The sequence below is a fragment of the Aethina tumida genome, chromosome 1 (genome assembly GCF_024364675.1).
Source record: "Aethina tumida isolate Nest 87 chromosome 1, icAetTumi1.1, whole genome shotgun sequence".
Lineage (NCBI taxonomy): Eukaryota > Metazoa > Arthropoda > Insecta > Coleoptera > Nitidulidae > Aethina > Aethina tumida.
Window position 1 is genome coordinate 75,000,238 of NC_065435.1, and position 20,039 is coordinate 75,020,276.

General features: G+C 33.1%; 3 protein-coding genes and 2 long non-coding RNA genes across 6 annotated transcripts in view; 2 read left to right on the plus strand and 3 right to left on the minus strand.

Moving 5' to 3' along the window:
* Positions 1–3,081, plus strand: part of LOC126265100 (uncharacterized) — an 18,793-nt gene extending 15,712 nt beyond the window's left edge. For both annotated transcript variants that reach the window (XR_007547650.1, XR_007547648.1), the window contains exon 2: positions 2,891–3,081. This is a non-coding gene — a long non-coding RNA (uncharacterized LOC126265100). The remainder of the gene's footprint in view (positions 1–2,890) is intronic.
* On the minus strand, positions 2,378–4,802 carry LOC109603116 (hexamerin-1.1-like). Its single transcript, XM_049965704.1, has 4 exons — positions 4,653–4,802; positions 4,459–4,592; positions 3,559–4,398; positions 2,378–3,495 (listed from the first exon to the last, which is right to left on the minus strand). The coding sequence occupies exons 1-4, from the start codon at positions 4,723–4,725 to the stop codon at positions 2,434–2,436; spliced, it is 2,109 nt and encodes a 702-aa protein (XP_049821661.1). The 5' UTR covers positions 4,726–4,802; the 3' UTR covers positions 2,378–2,433.
* On the plus strand, positions 4,112–12,752 carry LOC126265103 (uncharacterized). Its single transcript, XR_007547652.1, has 2 exons — positions 4,112–4,249; positions 12,698–12,752. It is a non-coding gene; the product is annotated as an uncharacterized LOC126265103 (long non-coding RNA).
* LOC109603704 (hexamerin-1.1-like) lies at positions 10,834–13,246 on the minus strand. Its single transcript, XM_049965744.1, has 4 exons — positions 13,088–13,246; positions 12,890–13,027; positions 12,007–12,839; positions 10,834–11,947 (listed from the first exon to the last, which is right to left on the minus strand). The coding sequence occupies exons 1-4, from the start codon at positions 13,158–13,160 to the stop codon at positions 10,886–10,888; spliced, it is 2,106 nt and encodes a 701-aa protein (XP_049821701.1). The 5' UTR covers positions 13,161–13,246; the 3' UTR covers positions 10,834–10,885.
* A 1,914-nt stretch (positions 13,247–15,160) lies between these two features.
* On the minus strand, positions 15,161–19,790 carry LOC109604228 (probable ATP-dependent RNA helicase DDX46). The gene is made up of 8 exons (XM_020020759.2): positions 19,633–19,790; positions 19,342–19,539; positions 18,437–19,287; positions 17,985–18,377; positions 17,112–17,926; positions 16,852–17,056; positions 16,435–16,787; positions 15,161–15,465 (listed from the first exon to the last, which is right to left on the minus strand). The coding sequence occupies exons 1-8, from the start codon at positions 19,644–19,646 to the stop codon at positions 15,223–15,225; spliced, it is 3,072 nt and encodes a 1,023-aa protein (XP_019876318.2). The 5' UTR covers positions 19,647–19,790; the 3' UTR covers positions 15,161–15,222.
* Positions 19,791–20,039: the final 249 nt, after the last annotated feature.

The window sequence follows — 20,039 nt, forward strand, 5'->3', positions numbered from 1 at the left end:
GTTATTTTCTTTTGTAAATTGTGACTTTTTATAAAAACTATGTAAAAATATGGATTATTTTCTTTTTTATTTACAATTATAATCAAACAATTATATAGGAAAACTTGGAACAGGTTGAATTCTCACTAAACAAAATTTTACATTAAACGGACATGACGTGTCATAATTTACAGACAATTTTCGGTTAACAGGATGCTATTGAAGTTTTATTATATTAATAAATTTAATAATTCTGAACTTCATAGCATTCAAGATAAACGTAAAATGATTACATTCATTTACGATATAAATATAATGCAAATATCAGTAGGGCCTTACCAAAACATTACATTAAATTCCATACCAGATAGTTTAACAAATTATCATGTTTGTAGTCACCGATTATTGTTCACGACATTTTCGAAGGTCATTCTTATCATTGCATCGTCAAATAAGTTAAATATAGATGAAGTAACTGTGGTTTTAGAAGCCAACACCTATTGAAGACAATGAGATACTCTCAGCGACAGGAAGTAACATGGAAATAAATCAATTATATTTTTGTCCCAAAAAACTGTTGACAAAATGAGATATGATTATGCAAATGGTAATTGAATATGGTACTTACTTTTTTGTTAAAAATTAATTTTATTAACTATATTTTCCGAAAAGACAAAGAATAACAAAGATAATTTATTGACGGGAAAAATAAATTGGGGAGTTACATAGACCTAGAATTTTATTAGTTATTATTTAGAAAGCACTTTCTAAAAGTAACTTAGATTAATTCATCGAATGAAAAACAAAAGAAAAACTTCCAAATTAGCAACAAGCATTCAATAAAAATGAAAAAGATATTTTGTGAGTAAATCGAAAATTATTTTTAACTATAGTATAAATAAAATGATGTTGGCCTAAAATATATAATATTAATCATTCTTCACAAGCTACAAAAATAAAGAAATACAATGTTAGATATATATTTTTTAAATTAGCGTTATCTTTAATTAAGATTAAACAAAAATTTCCAAAAATATAAAATACTCATTATATGAATTGGATTAAATCTTTTGACCTTCCACAATTAACCCTTTGATGCCGATACCTATGTTTTGCGACTTATAGTTTTTTTTGAGTACTGGGTGGAGCTTGGAGAGAGTTGGTCGCAAAGGATTTTAAACAATACGTTCTTTTTTCATAATTTTTTTTAGTATGGTCGCATATTGCTTAATATATTTAACTCGATATATCTAAAAGTATTTTAGAAAAGATATTATTTAAAAATCAGTAACAAGGTTATGATAAATAAGTTTCTGAATGATTTCTACTTAATTAACCAATCAATAATAATTTAAGTTATGCAACTTGTCTAATGGAGATGAATTATGTTTTTATTTTATATAATATACACCTATATTATAAATTGTTTAGTTTTGTTCGCATTGTTGATAAATCCATCACATTTGCACTTCTTAGATAAATTTTATTTAAATTTACATTACTATGTAGGTAGTGGTTCGAAATTTTAATATTCTTGTAATTTTACATGGTAAAATGATAGAACGTTTGAGAATATTGCAGTTGTGTAAATTTCAAGCACGTAAATAGTTTAAATTTACCTGCTTTTACTTTGCAAAAATAATTTTACTCATTCTCATCCAACCATAATAACTAAAAACCTATTATATAAATTTGCAAAATGTTTCTCTAAACACTATAAATGAAAATTTTGGAGTACAATTAAGACTAATCTTAATAATAAATAATATTTAACACGAAGGTTGCAATCAACAGTTCATGAATGAAGCTTACTTATACAATACACAATTATAAATACTAAATAAGACAAAATAAATTATTTCCCCACTCATACATATTTATCAATTATACGGAAAAATGTCCGGTCCCATTTAACAAAGATAACGAGGACCTACAAATTAATGAGAAGGACACAGATAAAATATTGATATTATCCATTTTGCTTGGGATATGAGTAAAGTAAACAATATTATTGGAAAATGTCGAAAGTTCGGCCCACCGTCACGCGCCAATTGATATAGTATCGCAGTGCTGTCCCCTCTGGGTCTGTATCCTACTTATGTCCTTTGTACACATTCCATACTGTATTTCTTTTAGAATTTCTCCAGTAAAACTGTAACCGACTGAGCGTGTTCAAACTTTATTGCAAAAGATCTTAAATAGTAGAGTTGAATGATTTGATTAGTAAAGATAGTCAGCTGATAGCACCGTTCGCTTAAATGCAGTGCGGTGAGCCTCTTAACCTTTACCACTGATTCCATTCTGCCCCTCTTCCTCAACGTCTCCAGTAAAACTATAATGAACTGAGTAGAGCTGTAAGTATTATTATTATGTATTATTAAACAATAAAACAATAAAAATTGCTCAAATTCTTATATTTATTACATAAAAAACAACATATTAATACATCATAAATCAATGATGAACAGTTGATTGAATTTGATGGACGGAACTGTGGTAAATTGGAGCTTCATAGAAGTAGCCATTAGGCATGTCGTACCACAACTTCTCAAACTCGATAAATCTGTTAAACGGATAACCAAATGGATAGTTGTCTTCCATATAGCTACCACTTCCGACTCTCGGATAGTAGTATTGGCCTTCGTGCTCGTGGTGTCCCTTGTACTCTTCGAATGGATAAACATAGACGAAGAATTGGTAGTGCATTCCGTATTCTTTGCCCATTGGGAGCATGTATCTCTTCGGGAAGTAGAAGTACTGTTGGTATCCATCGAGGTGGAATTCACTTTGTCCGTTGTAGGCACCCATTACAGTCTTGTAGAGTTCGTGATAGGAAGTGCGGTCTGGGCCGTAGAAAGGATTTTCGTGGGAACTGCGAGTGATTTGGTTGTCGCCCGCCTTCAAGTCATAGGTGAAGTAATCGAACTCTACGAAGTTGTAGTGATTTTGACTGATGTTGATGAAGCGACCGTATTCATCGTATTTGGGTCCAAGGAAGATTTTGACCGCAGCCTTGACTGGTTTATCAGACTTGACATGGATGTAGTAATTGAACGGCTTGTGGTTGAGGCGGTATTGACGGGCATACACTTTGAATTTGTGGTTGACGTATTCTTCTGGAGTTACGTAGACGCCGTTGCTGATGTCTGAGTCGAAGGTGTCAAAGTAGGTGACCAGACGGTCGAATTTAACATCAGTAACTTCGACTCCGGGGAAATACAGTTCGGTTTTGGTGTAAGGCTTGACGTGGGACATGTATCTGAAGTAGTAGTAGACGATCTTCTTGTACAATTGGTAAAAGGCGGGGTCGCGCATGGAAGTTTCGAAATGTTCCAAGGCAGATGGAGCCAAGTGGTAATGATCTAAAGGTTGGAAGGAATAACCCAACAGATGACGAGCAAATACTTGTAAAGCTCCGTAGTATTGAGGATGAGGAGAGTCCGGATTACCTTGGATTAAATTACCAAGTACGTTGATGCCACCTTCTTTGTATAAGTCGAATTTCTCTCCCGATTTCTGCAATTATAATTATTTAAAAACCATTTTCCTAAAAATAAATAAGTTAAAGTTAATACTCACGTCGTAGTAGTAACCGAAATCGATAGCTTCGTGGATGCGTTTTTCATATTCAGTAGAGTATGTGTAACTGTATCCATACTTTGACTTCATTGTCCATGATTGGCCGTAGTTGTAGAAGTATTCGTACAAATTAGCGAACTTGGGTCTGGATGGGAATGCGAGTCCATTATGATAGTGCATAGATGGATAGTAGTAAGTTTCGAAAGGAACTTCCCAATTGAAGTAAGGAATTTCTCCAAAATCGTTGGACAAACGTTCCAAATAATAACGAGCCAGAATTTGTTGGTAGAAGTACAAATAGAGTTCACCACGTTTGTCATTAACAAAATTGTATTCTTGTGCGGACATCCAGTAGGGATAGTACAAGTTGAAGTAGTAATAAAAGTTGTTGATGCCTACATCTTCCAAATAATAGGACATAGATTGCTCGGGGTGAAGATTCAAATAGTCTCCAGAGTAGTTGGCCCAAATGGTGTGGTAACCGTCTTGTTGTTCGCCATGGTATATTTGCTTGTAGTACTGAGCCTTTTCGATAACTTCGCTTCCGAAGAAATAGTACGGATAAATCTCATAGATTGGAGGAATGACAATACCATAAGTATCAGGACGATGAACGATGGCCACCGAAACGGTGTACAAGAACATGCCTTCGTTAATGTATTGACGAGCCCAAACGGCAAAATTGTAGAAGGTTTCGAAATCTTTGGCATAGTAAAACATGTCAAATAAAACTTTGACTTGTTCCACATGGTGATAGTTGAAGACCGAGAAGATTTCTCCTCTGGGAAGGAATGCATCGTAATGGTAGTACTGCCAGAATTTCTTAAAGTATTCTGGTTTCTGTAAAAATATTAGTGTTAGTTATACATATGTTAGTAGAAAATTACAAAGAATACTTACAGTAAAATGATTTTCGTAGTTTTTCCAGTCCCATTTCTCGAGGATGCTCAAGTGCTCTTTGTAATAAGTCGGCTGATTTATATAAGAGAATAATGTGAGAACATCCTTTTGACGTTCCAAAAATTCCTTATTAGCTGCAACCGTCGACCAAATAATTACATATCACTTATAATAGAAATTTAGATATAACTTACCAACTTTGTATGGGTGTTTGGAAACTGCAAGGGCAGCAAGGCACAAGAAGATGAATCCCACAAAGATCTTCATGTTTGCTGTATCTCAACAAACAGTCAAGTCTGCCGATGGACACAGTTGTGGCAGTTCTTATACTAACGAGTGACCCCAGGTTTTGACCTTAAAGATAAAGCCTAGTGCACCGCGGAGTGACAGGGTTTGTTTTTCAATACGTGTTTCGAAATATTTTTCGAAGTGGAAAGAATGAGGTGACTTTTGATGAAATTCTACAAAATTATATTTGTAACATAATTTCATTGTTTAAATTGAAAACAAATTGTTTATTTAAAAACATTTTTAAATATATGTCCTTATGTGTATGTATATATAATAATCTTTCAATAAATACTTTTTTACCAATAAACGTATAAATTATTTTCATAGTTCTTCAGTTAATTTTTTTTCTTATGTATTTCATTATTATAATAAAGTAGAAATTATAAAAATTTAGTCATAAAACAAACACATTGTTTTATATAAGCCACTTGTCATTTATGTATTCCTCATGTAGTTTGATTGTCTTACACACATTATACAAATTCAGATACCTGTCCTATATAAGTAATTACAGTAAGTACGATTGTAATAAATTATTTTTTATAAATATTAATTAAATAATTCATTTTTATTTGACCCATATTTAATAATATAAATGATGTTCTTTGAATATATTAAATATTAAACTGTAAAATGAAAGTAATAATTCAAAGTTGTTGGAAAGTAGAAGTTTTATTTAATGTTTGAGGTTGTTTGTAATAAAATAGGGAAACACGAGCATTATAAAATGGATTTTAATTTTATAAATCTGCTTCCAAGAAATTGCATTGGAATAAAGTTTTACAAGGCACCTCTTTTATTACGATGTATAAACCATTAAAATTGTAGAATTTTAAATTAATAAATATATAACAACATACATACAAATAAATTTTGATCAATATGCTATAATTACTGATATAAGATACATCAATTGTATAAAACACTTTTTTTTCGATAAAAAATACTATCAAATTATATTTTGGAGAAAGCCTTTCAAATTGTACTTATACTTCTTTTACAAATTATCACCATTTATGAAAATTATGTCAAAATTTGGATTTTCTACTTTTTTATAAAGAATTGCAATAAAGCAACGTTATAAAAAAGATTGAAGCAGATGGAATTCTCATTAAACATACATCATACATAAAAAGGATATTGGTGTAAGTTTGTTATATTAATAATTCCAATTATTCTGAAATTTTTAACATTCAAGAAAAACGCACAATTGTTACATTCAATTACGATGTATATTTAATGCAAATATCAGCAGAGTGTCGCTGGAGCATTAAATTAAATTCCAGGCCAGATATCCCACTATCATGTTTGTACTCACCGTGCATTGCTCACGACATTTTCGGAGGTCATTCTTATCGTTGCAGCGTTAAGTAAATTAAATACAAATGAATCAACTTTTATTTTAAGAAGCCAACATTCATTGAAGACAACGAAATTCTCAAATTATTAAACCTGAAGTAATTATTTTATTAAGAATGGTATTGGATCTATGCAAGAGTACTTCAGCAATATTAAATATGCATTGTTATTTAAATTTTTCAACATCTTCATTTTGTATAAAAACTTGGTATGCTTTTGATCAAACTTAGATGTATCAAGAAAAGAATATCATTTATATACAGAATATGCAAAATAATTGTTCACGAATTAAAGTAGGTGCCAATTGAAATAAATAATAGAGATATTCACAACAAAAATGAGACAATTCTACCAGAGTATTTTTTGTATAACTTTAATAGATACAGATTTTTTAATACATGAATTTTTTGAAAATTTAAAAACTTAAAAAAGCTGCGAAATTTTCACAGGTTGTTGTCAATAGCACATAGATCATTCCTAAGAAAAAAAATAATTTTGATAAAATTGACTCTTCCTATGTTTTAAATTTCCAGTCTTCAATTAGAAATGGTATTTGCTTCATTGTTAAAATTACAGTGATTTAAAATAAATATTTAATTTAAGCACACAAATATAGTAAGAAAGACTAAATATTCCATTTTCAGAAAGAGAAAAAGCTTATTAACTTATATACTTATTATACTTTATTAACAGGCTGCACAAATTGAGAATACATAAAAAATAAAAACAACATTTTATTGAAGTGAAAACTTCTTTAACCGCGTTTGGCACTTTTTTGTAGGGAAATATATTTTGGATTCGCGTCACCGACATGCTCGTTCATCAATTGTTCAAAGTTTGTTTAGCCACCAGGGAATCGTGTTGATAGTGACGTACGCGCAGTGTGCTGGGCGCCTTAGACACTTCCCCAGGATGGATCCACCTTGTCGTGGTCCTGGGGCTCAGTACCGCTCCACAAGCCAGTAGTAGTGGGGAGCTAACGGATCCAACACCTGCAAGTCCAAACCATTCCCAGGAAGATCTTCGGATCTTCCTCAGATTGGACTTGTTCTTCCGAACCCAGTTGACAGGGGGCTGGCACCTTTGTCAGTCCCACGTCTTCTAGTTCAGCATACCACGTATATGCAAATATACGTTCCTTTCCCCCATGTATGATTTATCATACATGGTAAACACTTTGGCCATGATCTTCGGATCGGTGCCCGGAGAGGGGTTTTTAAACTTTCCCCTCTTTGTCCCCCAAACAAAAAAAAAAGTCTTTTGGATGGATAAAATCTCGTGTATTCGCATCACCGTCATGCTTATAGCAGTATATCTATAGCTATACAGCTGACGTATAGTGCTTGTACACCTTATAAGTGAAATTGAATGAATTTAGTGAAAAGTTCACAGGCCATGTCCAGTGATCGAAAACTCAGTATTACAAAGTATAAAATGACATCAATTCCGTTTTTACGCGATACTTAGATGAATCAAACATTTTTATTTCTTAATTTAGTTACCATATGCCTATTGTATCTTTTTTAGAACAAAATGAAATAATTGAAACTACAAAAAGTCTAAATATTGTTGAAATTAATGATGACAATGATGCAAACAATTAAAATAATGTTAAAAATCATGTACATTGAAATTTAAGTAAATACAAATGCTATCCATAAATAATAAGATTGTATATTTATTGTTATTTCAATAGAATTGTATTTATATTTTGTCATGATCTTTTACAGCCCGTAATATATTTAAATAATAAAAAACCATATAAACATGCATAAAATTGTTGCTCGGAGTATAAATAGATGTAAATATCAGATTGATGTTGATAAATTTAATTCAAACATAATGAAATTTCAAATTTTAATACTAAAAGTTTTCACTTCTGTCAATATTTTTGTCGCGTAAATTTTTCAAATCACAGAAACACCTTTTATAATAAATATCTTCACTACCCTTTTTAAAATAAAAGACATGTCCATCAAAATATGTTATTCATTACTGTATTTCCTGTTAGCTAATCAAATTTATCGTACAAATATATATTAAATCCGCATTTTTTTGTATCGTATTTGTTGAAGTATTCAAATTAGCAATTGGACGGTTTAATTCTTCACCAACTAACATTTGTTCATAACAATTTAAACTGGAAACACATTTATTTAATAAAAAATTCACCACGTCAACGACATTTATTATGTTAATAAATTCTTTCATGATATTATTGGTTGACGCCATATCGCAATAAAAAAGATGTAATATTAAAAACCTTTCAACAACTGAATCCACTAGAGAAACATATGATCAAGTAATTTTAAAAACTGAAGAATTGGCTAGTTGGAACCAAATAAAAATATTTAAGATTTACTTATAAAATAAATTGGCGCGAAAGTGTATATTTAAAAGTGTCTGTTGACACTTTACGCACCAAATATTCAATGAAATTTAATTTTTAATTTATGTTTTTATATAATATTAACGTGATGTCAATAATTTTTTTTTTCTTTGTAAGACCCAGTGTATAAATGTATAGAATATATAGTACAATATACGTATATACAGTGGTAGGCAAAGAAATAGGATACATACTATTTATTGTTAATTGGGAATTGGGAAATACCTATCACTAATTAAATTCTATCAAAATATTTTATCTTTTATTTGAAATAATTACACTATAATTAGTTATTTTGACCTTAAATCAAAATAATTTCATAAAAAATATCACACATTTAAGAAATATATATTTATTAAATAATTTGTACATAACTAAAAAAGCTAATATTTTGTTGGGTTCTATTTGTTCGTTATAAAAACCTATAAATGGCGAGTCATAGATTCAACGAGATATTTGCAACGGTCGATTGAAATTAAATTCAATTATTTTTTATAAATTCAATGTTTTCTTGGTATTTTAACCAAGACTTCATATTCCATAAATTTTGAATTAGATTTACATCTGCATGCAAAATAATAGCAGTGACATTTGTTTGAATAAAAAACGTTTACTTTACTTACAAGAAATATAGTTGTTCCTTAACAAATATATATAAATATTGCAAATATCATAAGAATATATTTTAATAAATATTTTATCATAAAACAAAGAAACTATAATAAATAAATAGAAAAATATATTAACGACACTTTATTTGTTGGTCCAAAAAATAGCAGTCTCATAATAACTATAAATATTAAATAAAATGAATAGATAAATATTGAAAAATTAGATAACAAAACAGTATAATATAATTAATATTTTGTTGCAAAACGTTTATTTTGTATAACGTCAGCACAACGCGCATTGAGTCAATCAATTTTTGACAACGTTCTTTTGGAATTGGTAACCGTGTTCTCTCGACTATATTCCACAGTAGATCTTTATTTGTTGTTTTTTCGACATATACTGCCTTTTTAATGTCCGTCCAGAGAATACTATTTTGTTTTTACGACTGGTATGCTTTTTCTTCATATCTTTAAGGTATCTCAAACAAGCGTGTACTTGGTTTTTGTCACAATTTGTTATATTTAGTAATTTATACTAAACTATTTTTCGGGAGTATATTAATGTTTTAGCGATGTTAGCAATATTTAAACATTGATGTTTCACGTTAATTATTATTTCAATCTTCTCTGAAAGACCTACTAAATGTGAATTATTCAATAAAATAATATATATTTTCTTAATATGTAACAAAATACGCAAATATAGAATACTGAAACATATTTTTTATACTGACTGGACGATGATATGTCTCAAATGTCAAAATGTTTGTATTTCGATTATCTATTTGTGTTATCCAATTATCCGGAGAAAAGTCCGGTCCAATCCAACACGGATAATCGAGGTACTACTACGCAAACGGCCGTACTACATACATAGAACTTATCTTTATTTATATTTTATATGTATACGTGTATTAAAATAAAAATTTTGATTATCCATGTTTTCAATTATCCGGAGAACAGTCCGGTCCCATCTAACCTGGATAATCAAGGTTCTACTGAATAATACAAAAGACACAAACGGCCAATATTATATACCATACAGTAGAACATATTCATATTCTAGACGTTTATAAATAAAATTTTAATACTTTTTATATGTAGATGTGTTAAAATAATAAAGTATTTCGATTATCCGTGTTTTACAATTATCCGAAAAAGAGTCCGGTCCCATTTAACCCAGATAATCGAGTTTCCACTTCATAATAAAAAAAGCGCAAACTGACATTAACGCGTACACAATAATTTTTTATTATAGATAATTATAAATAATACTTTATTGATTTTAACAGATTATCACAGTTTTACTAAGGATATGAGATGAGGGAAATAGAATGATATAAGTGGAAATGGTCCGTAAAGGAGTAAGCCGCTTTTCACCGATTGTTTTATCGGGATGCACGGGTCTGTACTCCACTCCTAACTTTTCTATTCATTTCATACTGTCTTTCTTTTAAAATATCCCCAATAAAATTCTGTACATATATGTATATGTACAAGTTTTACTAGAGACTTTTGAAAAGAGGGACAGAATGAGATGAATAGGAAAAGTCAGGAGGGCCGACTGCCATCGTTTACTATTTTGCGATTCGGTGACCGTAATCCTATTTTTAATAATTCCATTCTGTCCCTCTTCTTCAACGTCTCCAGTAAAACTGTAATGATGTGAATAGAACTGTAAGGATTATTATTATTATATATTATTAAACAATAAAACAATAAAAATTGCTTAAACTCTTACATTTATTAAATAAAAAACATATTAATACATCATAAATCAATGATGAACAGTTGATTGGATTTGATGGACGGAGCTGTGGTAAATTGGAGCTTCATAGAAGTAGCCGTTAGGCATATCGTACCACAACTTCTCAAACTGGATAAACCTGTTAAATGGATAACCAAACGGATAGTTGTCTACCATGTAGCTACCACTTCCGACTCTTGGGTAGTGGTATTGGCCTTCGTGCTCATGATGTCCCTTGTACTCTTCGAATGGATAAACGTAGACGAAGAACTGGTAGTGCATTCCATATTCTTTGCCCATTGGCAGCATGTATCTCTGTGGGAAGTAGAAGTACTGTTGGTATCCGTCAAGATGGAATTCACCCTGTCCATTGTAAGCTCCCATTACAGTCTTGTAGAGTTCGTGGTAGGAAGTGCGGTCTGGACCGTAGAAAGGACTTTCATGGGAGTTGCGAGTGATTTGGTTGTCGCCAGCCTTCAAGTCATAGGTGAAGTAATCGAACTCTACGAAGTTGTAGTGATTTTGACTGATGTTAATGAAACGGCCATACTCATCGTATTTGGGTCCAAGGAAGATTTTGACTGCAGCCTTGACTGGTTTATCAGACTTAACGTGAATATAATAGTTGAATGGCTTGTGGTTGAGACGGTATTGACGGGCGTATACTTTGAAGTTGTGATTGACGTACTCCTCTGGGGTTACGTAAACGCCGTTACTAATGTCAGAGTCGAAGGTGTCGAAGTAGGTGACGAGACGGTCGAATTTAACATCAGTGACTTCGACTCCAGGGAAATACAGTTCGGACTTGGTGTAAGGCTTGACATGGGACATATATCTGAAGTAGTAGTAGACGATCTTCTTGTACAGTTGGTAGAAAGCGGGATCGCGCATGGAAGTTTCGAAGTGTTCCAAAGCAGATGGAGCCAAATGGTTGTGGTCTAAAGGTTGGAAGGAATAACCCAACAAATGACGAGCAAATACTTGCAAAGCTCCATAATAGTGTGGGTGAGGAGAGTCGGGATTACCTTGGATCAAGTTACCAAGGACGTTAATGCCGCCTTCTTTGTATAAGTCGAATTTCTCACCAGATTTCTGTAATTACAATAAATTTAAAACCGTTTTCCTAAAAAATAAGTAAAATTAATACTCACGTCATAGTAGTAACCGAAATCAATGGCTTCGTGGATGCGTTTTTCATACTCAGTTGACAAGGTGTAGCTGTATCCGTACTTTGACTTGAAGGTCCATGTTTGGCCATAGTTATAGAAATATTCGTACAATTTTGCGAATTTAGGTCTGGACGGGAATGCAAGTCCGTTGTGGTAATGCAAAGAAGGATAATAGTAAGTTTCAAATGGTACTTCCCAGTTAAAGTAAGGAATTTCACCAAAGTCGTTGGACAAACGTTCCAAGTAATAACGAGCCAGAATTTGTTGGTAGAAGTACAAGTAGAGTTCACCACGTTTGTCGTTAACAAAATTGTATTCTTGTGCGGACATCCAGTAGGGATAGTACAAGTTGAAATAGTAATAGAAGTTGTTGATGCCTATATCTTCCAAATAATAGGACATAGATTGCTCGGGGTGAAGATTCAAATAGTGTCCAGAGTAGTTGGCCCAAATAGTGTGGTAGCCGCCTTGTTGTTCGCCATGGTATATTTGCTTGTAGTACTGAGCCTTTTCGATAACTTCGCTATCGAAGAAGTAGTACGGATAAATCTCATAGATTGGAGGAATGACAATACCATAAGTGTCAGGACGGTGAACGATGGCCACCGAAAAGGTGTACAAAAACATGCCTTCGTTAATGTGTTGACGAGCCCAAACAGCAAAATTGTAGAAGGTTTCAAAATCTTTGGCATAGTAAAACATGTCAAATAAAACTTTGACTTGTTCTACATGGTAATAGTTGAAAGCCGAGAAAATCTCTCCTCTGGGAAGGAATGCATCGTAGTGATAGTACTGCCAGAATTTCTTAAAGTATTCTGTAAAAATATTAATCAATCATATGTTAGTAGAGAATTATAAAGAGTACTTACTGTAAAGTGATTTTCGTAATTTTTCCAGTCCCATTTCTCGAGGATGCTCAAGTGCTCTTTGTAATAAGTTGGCTGGTTTATATAAGAGAATAATGTGAGAACATTCTTTTGACGTTCCAAAAATTCCTTATTAGCTGCAAGCGTAGACCAAATAATTACACATCACTTATAATAAAAATTGGAATATAACTTACCAACTTTGTATGGGTGCTTGGAAACTGCAAGGACAGCAAGGCACAAGAGGATGAATCCCACAGAGATCTTCATGTTTGCTGTATCTCAACAAACAGTCAAGTCTGCCGATGGATGCAGTTGTGGCCGTTCTTATACTAACGAGTGACCCTATCACAGGTTTTGACCCCGGAGATAAAGCCTGTTACACCGCGGAACCGCAGGGTTTGTTTTTCAATATGTATTTCATAATGTTTACGAATGATTGAAGTGGGGCGAGTAAGGTGACTTTGGGTGAAATTCTAGAAGATCCTTTTTATTGCATAATTTAACGCTTTTTAATTTGAAAAACAAACGGTTTGTACAAACAATATGAGAAATATCAATATATATTAAATGTATTATTTTAAATTATTTGGTTATTTTTATCGACTAAATTATATTAAATATATCTCTTTTATACAGATAGGTCAGATTAGTTTTATACATTATAATATGTAATCTGCTTGCATCTAAATACACAAATTTGAAAAAAGATCATAAAAGCAAAATACTACGTATACTTTAAGTTGTTCGACATCTCATACAAACACATTTATATTTAAACAAGGTTTAATTAAAAAAGATGTACTAAATTGATTATTCCATCATTTACGAAACGTAAAGTTCTATTAGTCAAATACTGATTTATATGCGCCTATATGTGTAAGAGTATTTTATAGAATATTTTAACAATAATAGAATAGTGTTACACTTTGGTTATATCTTATATTAGTTAATTATTTTTAATTTTTTTTTAAACAACTTCTAAATATTTTTACTAAATATTACCGTAAATTTTTACATTTTTCATATTTCAGCATTAGTAGATATGAATTACTCATAAAGAATCTATTATTTGCTAAATTTTGTTTTCACTCATTTATGTTTATTGACTGATTAAATATTTTAAAAATATATTCGTACTGATTAGTCACAGTTTAGATAAATACTTAAATTAGTATACAATTACATCAAACTTTTGTTTGTCTAAAAAAATAAATAAAATTTATACATGCTTAAAAACCATTATCACTTCAATTTAAAACATCCAATGTATAAAATAATCTTTTGTTTTTTGGCGACATTGAGAAACAATATTGAAGGCAGAAGAAAATTAATAAATCTCGCTAATTAAACTAGATAGACTAAAGCTAAACATAAGTTTGTTGACCCAAGATAGTTAGGACTGTAAAAAATTGTCAACATCTCAAACCGGCTATGAGTTACTCAAAAGCTTGTTTACCCAAACTCTCGGCATTCGCAAATTTCTCCCTCGTGTTTGTTTTCGTACAGGTAAACATCTTATATTACTTTGCAAGGTTGAAAACTGTACGGAAAATTATACGAGTATTCGAAAATATATTTCATAGAAGTGGATTTTAATTTAATAATACAATATAATAAAAGTGCATTAAACTTTCAAATATCTGAAAGCGGCTGGTAACCATTTGATTTTAAATAAATGAGTATTACTCATGTTCCCCTAATATTTACGTTGCAAATTCAGTTCACCCATGTTTGAGTTTTAAAGTTTCTCTAAATAATGAAATAATGGTAAACTGTCGGGGGTAAATTGGTATTTAAATTACCGTCGAACATTTTACCCTTCAATTTTCAATTTAAAATGTTTCAAACAATTACGTAACCTAATTTAAGGGACCGTGGATTTTATTAACAAACATAATTGTTAATTTATTACGTTAAATTGGTACTAGTAGCTTTCCAAATTGTTCCGTTGTTTGTTGTAACAATTGTATGATTAATTGTATGCGATTGACATATACATAATTTATGGACAGGAAACATTCCTTAATGGTTTGAATATATTCCAAGACAAATATGACAATTATCTTTATTTAACCAGCAAACAGTTAATTATTGGATTAAGAATAAACAAAAGTACAAAACATTTTTTATTATTAATGCTAATTATTGTGCAAAAAAAATCATTTCACAATAATCCCCGATAACCCAAACATTTTTTTGTCGATAAACATACGTCCAAGTTCAATGTCTATTCATTTAAGGATATGTTATAATATTAAAACACATCATAAATTTAAATCGATTTATTTAATGGGATTTAATTAATAATACATCAGAATAACAGACTAATTCAAACAACCTTATATCTAGCCTTATTAAAGGTATGATGACCAGCCGTCTGCAATTTAAGCAACTCCTCCTTGATTAGCCGAGTAATCTCAGACTTCGCCTTCGAAACCGCAATGTCCGACGTACTTTCAATCGCCAAGTATAATTTTCTCTCGCCCTCGGGCGGCGCCTTACCCGTAGGAACATATGTACCTCTCACTGTTATCCCCGCTTCCGAATATTCCGAAATTTGAGCGAGGGCTTCCTAAAATATTTAACACCAAAATAAATGTAACGAGTTTGTGAATATTTTGTTCCTGTGTGCAACAAACTGAAAATTAATAATAATAAAACACATTCCGTCGGAAATGCAACCCCAAGTTGAGAACTGGGGAACAGTAAACATATATTCAAAAAGTAATCTCTCTAGTGGCCGCAACGAAAATTTAATTCCTCAAAACTTCGCAACAACCCCAAATTCCTGCGGCCCGCAAACTTTCCCCGGTTTATCTTTTCCTGACCCGGACTAACGTGTACATCTGGAACGCACGTAACGCTCGCAAATTAAAAAAACTTGCGCAATATTTTAATTGCCGTAAGACGAGTTGATAACGTTAATTAAAAGAAAAGAACGCCTAGCAATAAGATAAAACTCACGCACAACAACAAAAACAATACTTTATCTTATACATGTATAATTATCGTGTAACGAATTTTTCCATAAATAACTAAAGCATTTTTATTGGATCAAGGCAATATTTTATACTTAAAATTAAAAAAATAATAAAAAATAAATTGAAAAAATCCTACTTTTTCGATGTTGTATGTTGCTCCTGAAATATCCAAATTTGAAAGCACATCTTTTGAACAATATGCACACGAAACACCATAACATAAAAAACGAGATCACACAAATATTCAACAAACAACATGAAGCAATCCAACAAGGTTGCACAACACACAAACCATAAAATCAATAGGATTAAACTAGTGTACGAAGGTAATTTTAAGGGTTGTTACGCGTTTAAATCACGGCGAGACACTGAGAATTGGCGGATTGTTTTTTCAATCCGAAAACTCGAATGATGCAACTTCTTAAGGGTTTGCTTTAGAAAACTGGCTTATTGCTTTTTTTCCATTATTGCATCATGCAATCAAATTACAACTGTGATCTTTTTATGAATTATAAATGTCTAATTTTCAGTTGTTGCGCACAAACCCATAAATTACAAACCTTTGAGGTAACTCTCCAGCGAGCCTGCTGGGGAAAATCGTTTATCTCCAGTTCCTCCTCATATTTCCTGAACGTTTGCTCAGAATCGTCGTCTAAACGGTCTTCATCATCTTTTGGCTGATAGTTGAGCTTTGTGTTCAGCTTGGCGGCCAGCTGTTCGGCCACCGTTTTGGCCGTAATCGGTGGCTGGCTACCGCTGCCCTTCAGTATAGATTCCGCCGCCTGTTGCGTAGCGAACTTCGTATCCAACGACGAGTTTTTAGTTAGATTGATCTTGGATGCGAGCCGTTTGGCTAGCTCTAACTTGTCAACAGCCGTATTACTATTACCCATAGCAGCCGGATTGATAATTCCTACAACATGATAACGTTACAATGGATTGGATGGATTAAAATAAATTAAATGTTAGATGTTTACCGAGTGGTGCTTTGATTTCTTTCACAGTTCGCTTGGTTGCAAACATGCTTTCAATCTGCTGATCGATATCGTGCTCCAAATCCTCGTCGTCAGAATCTGCGAGACCAAGGGCTGCCTTTTGGAACTTCTTCCTTTCATTCACTGCAGCTGCTTCGTTCTCGTCGAATTTGAAACCTTTTCCGCTAAAACCACCACCTGTATGCACCTAAGATTAATAAAAGATTAATGTTTCAACTTCAGAAAAATTATAACAAACGCACCTTTTTGCCTTCAGCCTCTTGTTTCTGCTTGTAACTTTCCCACAGGGAACGTAATGCATCAGGAACGGGTACAGTGGCCAATTCAAACGCTCTAATAATATCCCCTGCGTATCTTGCCTGTTCAGGCGTTATAAAAGTGTAAGCAAAACCTTTATTGCCCGCTCGTCCAGTTCTTCCGCAACGATGCACGTAATCCTCATAGTGGTTGGGACAATCATAGTTAACAACTAGGATAAGTTGTTTAACGTCTAAACCTCTGGCCGCAACAGAAGTGGCGATCAACAGTTTAACTTTTCCGCTCTTAAAATCAATAATCGTGGAATCACGATCGAATTGATCGATACCGCCGTGCAATGACATACAATTATATGCAGCCTTCATTAATTCCTTTAACAAAATGTCGGCGTTCTCTTGCTTGTCAACAAACACGATGATACTCCCATGCTCTTGATACAATCCCAACAATTCCAGTAACTTCAAAAATTTCTGATCCTCTTCTAAAATCACGACGTTCTGTTCTACTTCTTTGCAAACGACAGATCTACCACCGACCTGCACTTCGACAGGCCGTTGTAGTATCCGGCGTGCCAACGCTTCCATTTGACGAGGAAATGTGGCGCTAAACATGACTGTTTGACGGTCAGGCCGCACGTTGTCGATGATCCTCATAACTTGAGGCTCAAAACCCATATCGAACATCCGATCTGCCTCGTCCAAAACTATATAGCTAACACGACGTAGATTAGTTACCTTGCCGCTATTCGCGGCCAGCATGTCTATCATCCTTCCCGGTGTACATACTATAATTTCCGCTCCTGAAATTAATATGAAAATTAAATTTGGTGGAATTATATCTCAAAGACGCAATCTTACCTCGTTTCAATTCGGCTATCTGTTCCGAAATACCAGTGCCGCCGTATACACATACAGCATGCAATCCTAAACTTTTGGTGAACTTTTTGATGTCCTTGCCAATTTGCATGCACAATTCTCTGGTCGGCGTCATGATGACGGCGATCGGGCCGTCTGTCTCATCCAATGGCGGTTGGTCCAGTATGTGCCTAAACATCGGTAACAGAAACGCCAACGTTTTACCGCTGCCCGTTTTCGCAATACCAATCAGATCTCTACCTGACATAATGGCTGGTATGCCCTGGGCCTGGATTGGCGTAGGTTTATCGAAACCAAGTCGTTTCAATATGTTGAGTTCCTTAGTCGAGACGCCACACTGCGCCCACGTTTTTATCGGTTTTGGGCAGCCTTTACCTGTAAAAATAACAACAGAAATGATAATCTAAACAATAATTTTATTATAAATATCTTACCTTTAACTCTAATTCCTTCCATTTCCTCCTTGTAAGCTTCAACCTCTTCGTGCGTCATTTTAGCAATTTCCGGTACCTCAACATAAAAATTCTTTCTGAATGGTATGTACACTATATTATTATGATCAATTTTGGCCAAATCTTTCTTTTGTTTATTAGCTATGCTTGCTGCAGTATCCTTTAAATCCTCCTGCTCCTCTTCAGAGGAATACTCCAATCCATCCTGGTTCTGTTCAATCAGTTCACCCTTATTCTTTGTCACTTTTGATTTGGCTACGCCCGTGACGATAACCAGAGAACTCTTATTGTCCGACTGTGACTTTTTTAAATCAAATTTGTTGATTTTTCTCACCTCCTCTTGCACTCCTTTCATATATTCATCTAGAGGATCCACATCTTCTTCCTCCATTTCCTCATCTTTCACCTCCTCTTTTACTTCCTTCTCCTCTTCCTCTTTCACTTCTTCCTTTTCATCCTTACACAATTCTGGTTGACAAGCCTGCTCTGGATTAGTTTTTGAATCAGCCTTATCCTCATCCTCTGAGTCATCCTCTAGAGACCACTTTTTAACAGCCCCTTGTGGTATAGTTAAATTTTGCACTAGAGTTCCTTTTTGTGCCTCTTTTTTTGTAGCCTCTTGCTCCTTTTTCTTCCTTTCAGCCCGCCACCTTTCTATTCTCTCTCTCCTCTTTTGCATCTCTAGCTCCAATTTTTTTTGTTCCTCCTCTTTATCCAGATTATTGGGATCAAACGACAATGCTGCATCCTCCACTTTTTTCTCATTTGATTTTGATCTGGTCCTTGATTTGTCTCTCCTCCTTGATTTGCCTGTGCCCCCTCTTCTTTCGCCACTAAAACATGTAAAATAAAAAAATATTTCGAGCTAGCTACAATAGACCTCTTACCGTCTATCACGCTCTCTGCTGTGAGAACGTCGTTCGCGTCGTTCCCTGGATCTGCTTCGTCGTTCCTTCGATCTGCTTCTGCTTCTGCGCCGGTTTTCTCTCGATCTGCTCCTGCGATATCTGCTCACTTTCGTTCTGTCTTTGCTCCTGGATCTTGTCCGTTTGCGTCTTCGTTCAGGGCTCCTGCTTCGATCGCGTCTAAAACATGGCAGTTTTCATTATGTACCATCCAAATTTATAGGTTTCTTATGTACTTTTTAGTTTGTTAATGTGCTAGTACAAAGTACTTACCCACTGCGCACCATTTTTTACACAGATTTTAAGTAATGTTTTGAGAAAACGTTTGAAAATATTTAAACGGAAACACAGACATAACCTATATAATCGACATTTATTCAGTCATACCAAACACCGTTTAAACACACTGATACCAACTATCTAGGAGAGGATTTAAAATGTGTTTTCATGTATTAAATCATTTTGTAATGTTATTTATCAACTAATTCCAATTCAGTTGGTTTTGGAAAAAGATTCATTTCAATTTAAAAAAAAAACAATAACAATAACTAAGTGTACTTCAATTACTTATAGGCAACCCGCCTAGCACTTTATCAAAAATAGTTTCTTGTAATAATTTATAAGTTTAACATTTTTTATTTTTAAATAAATAAAATAGAATTATTTTCATCCATAAGATT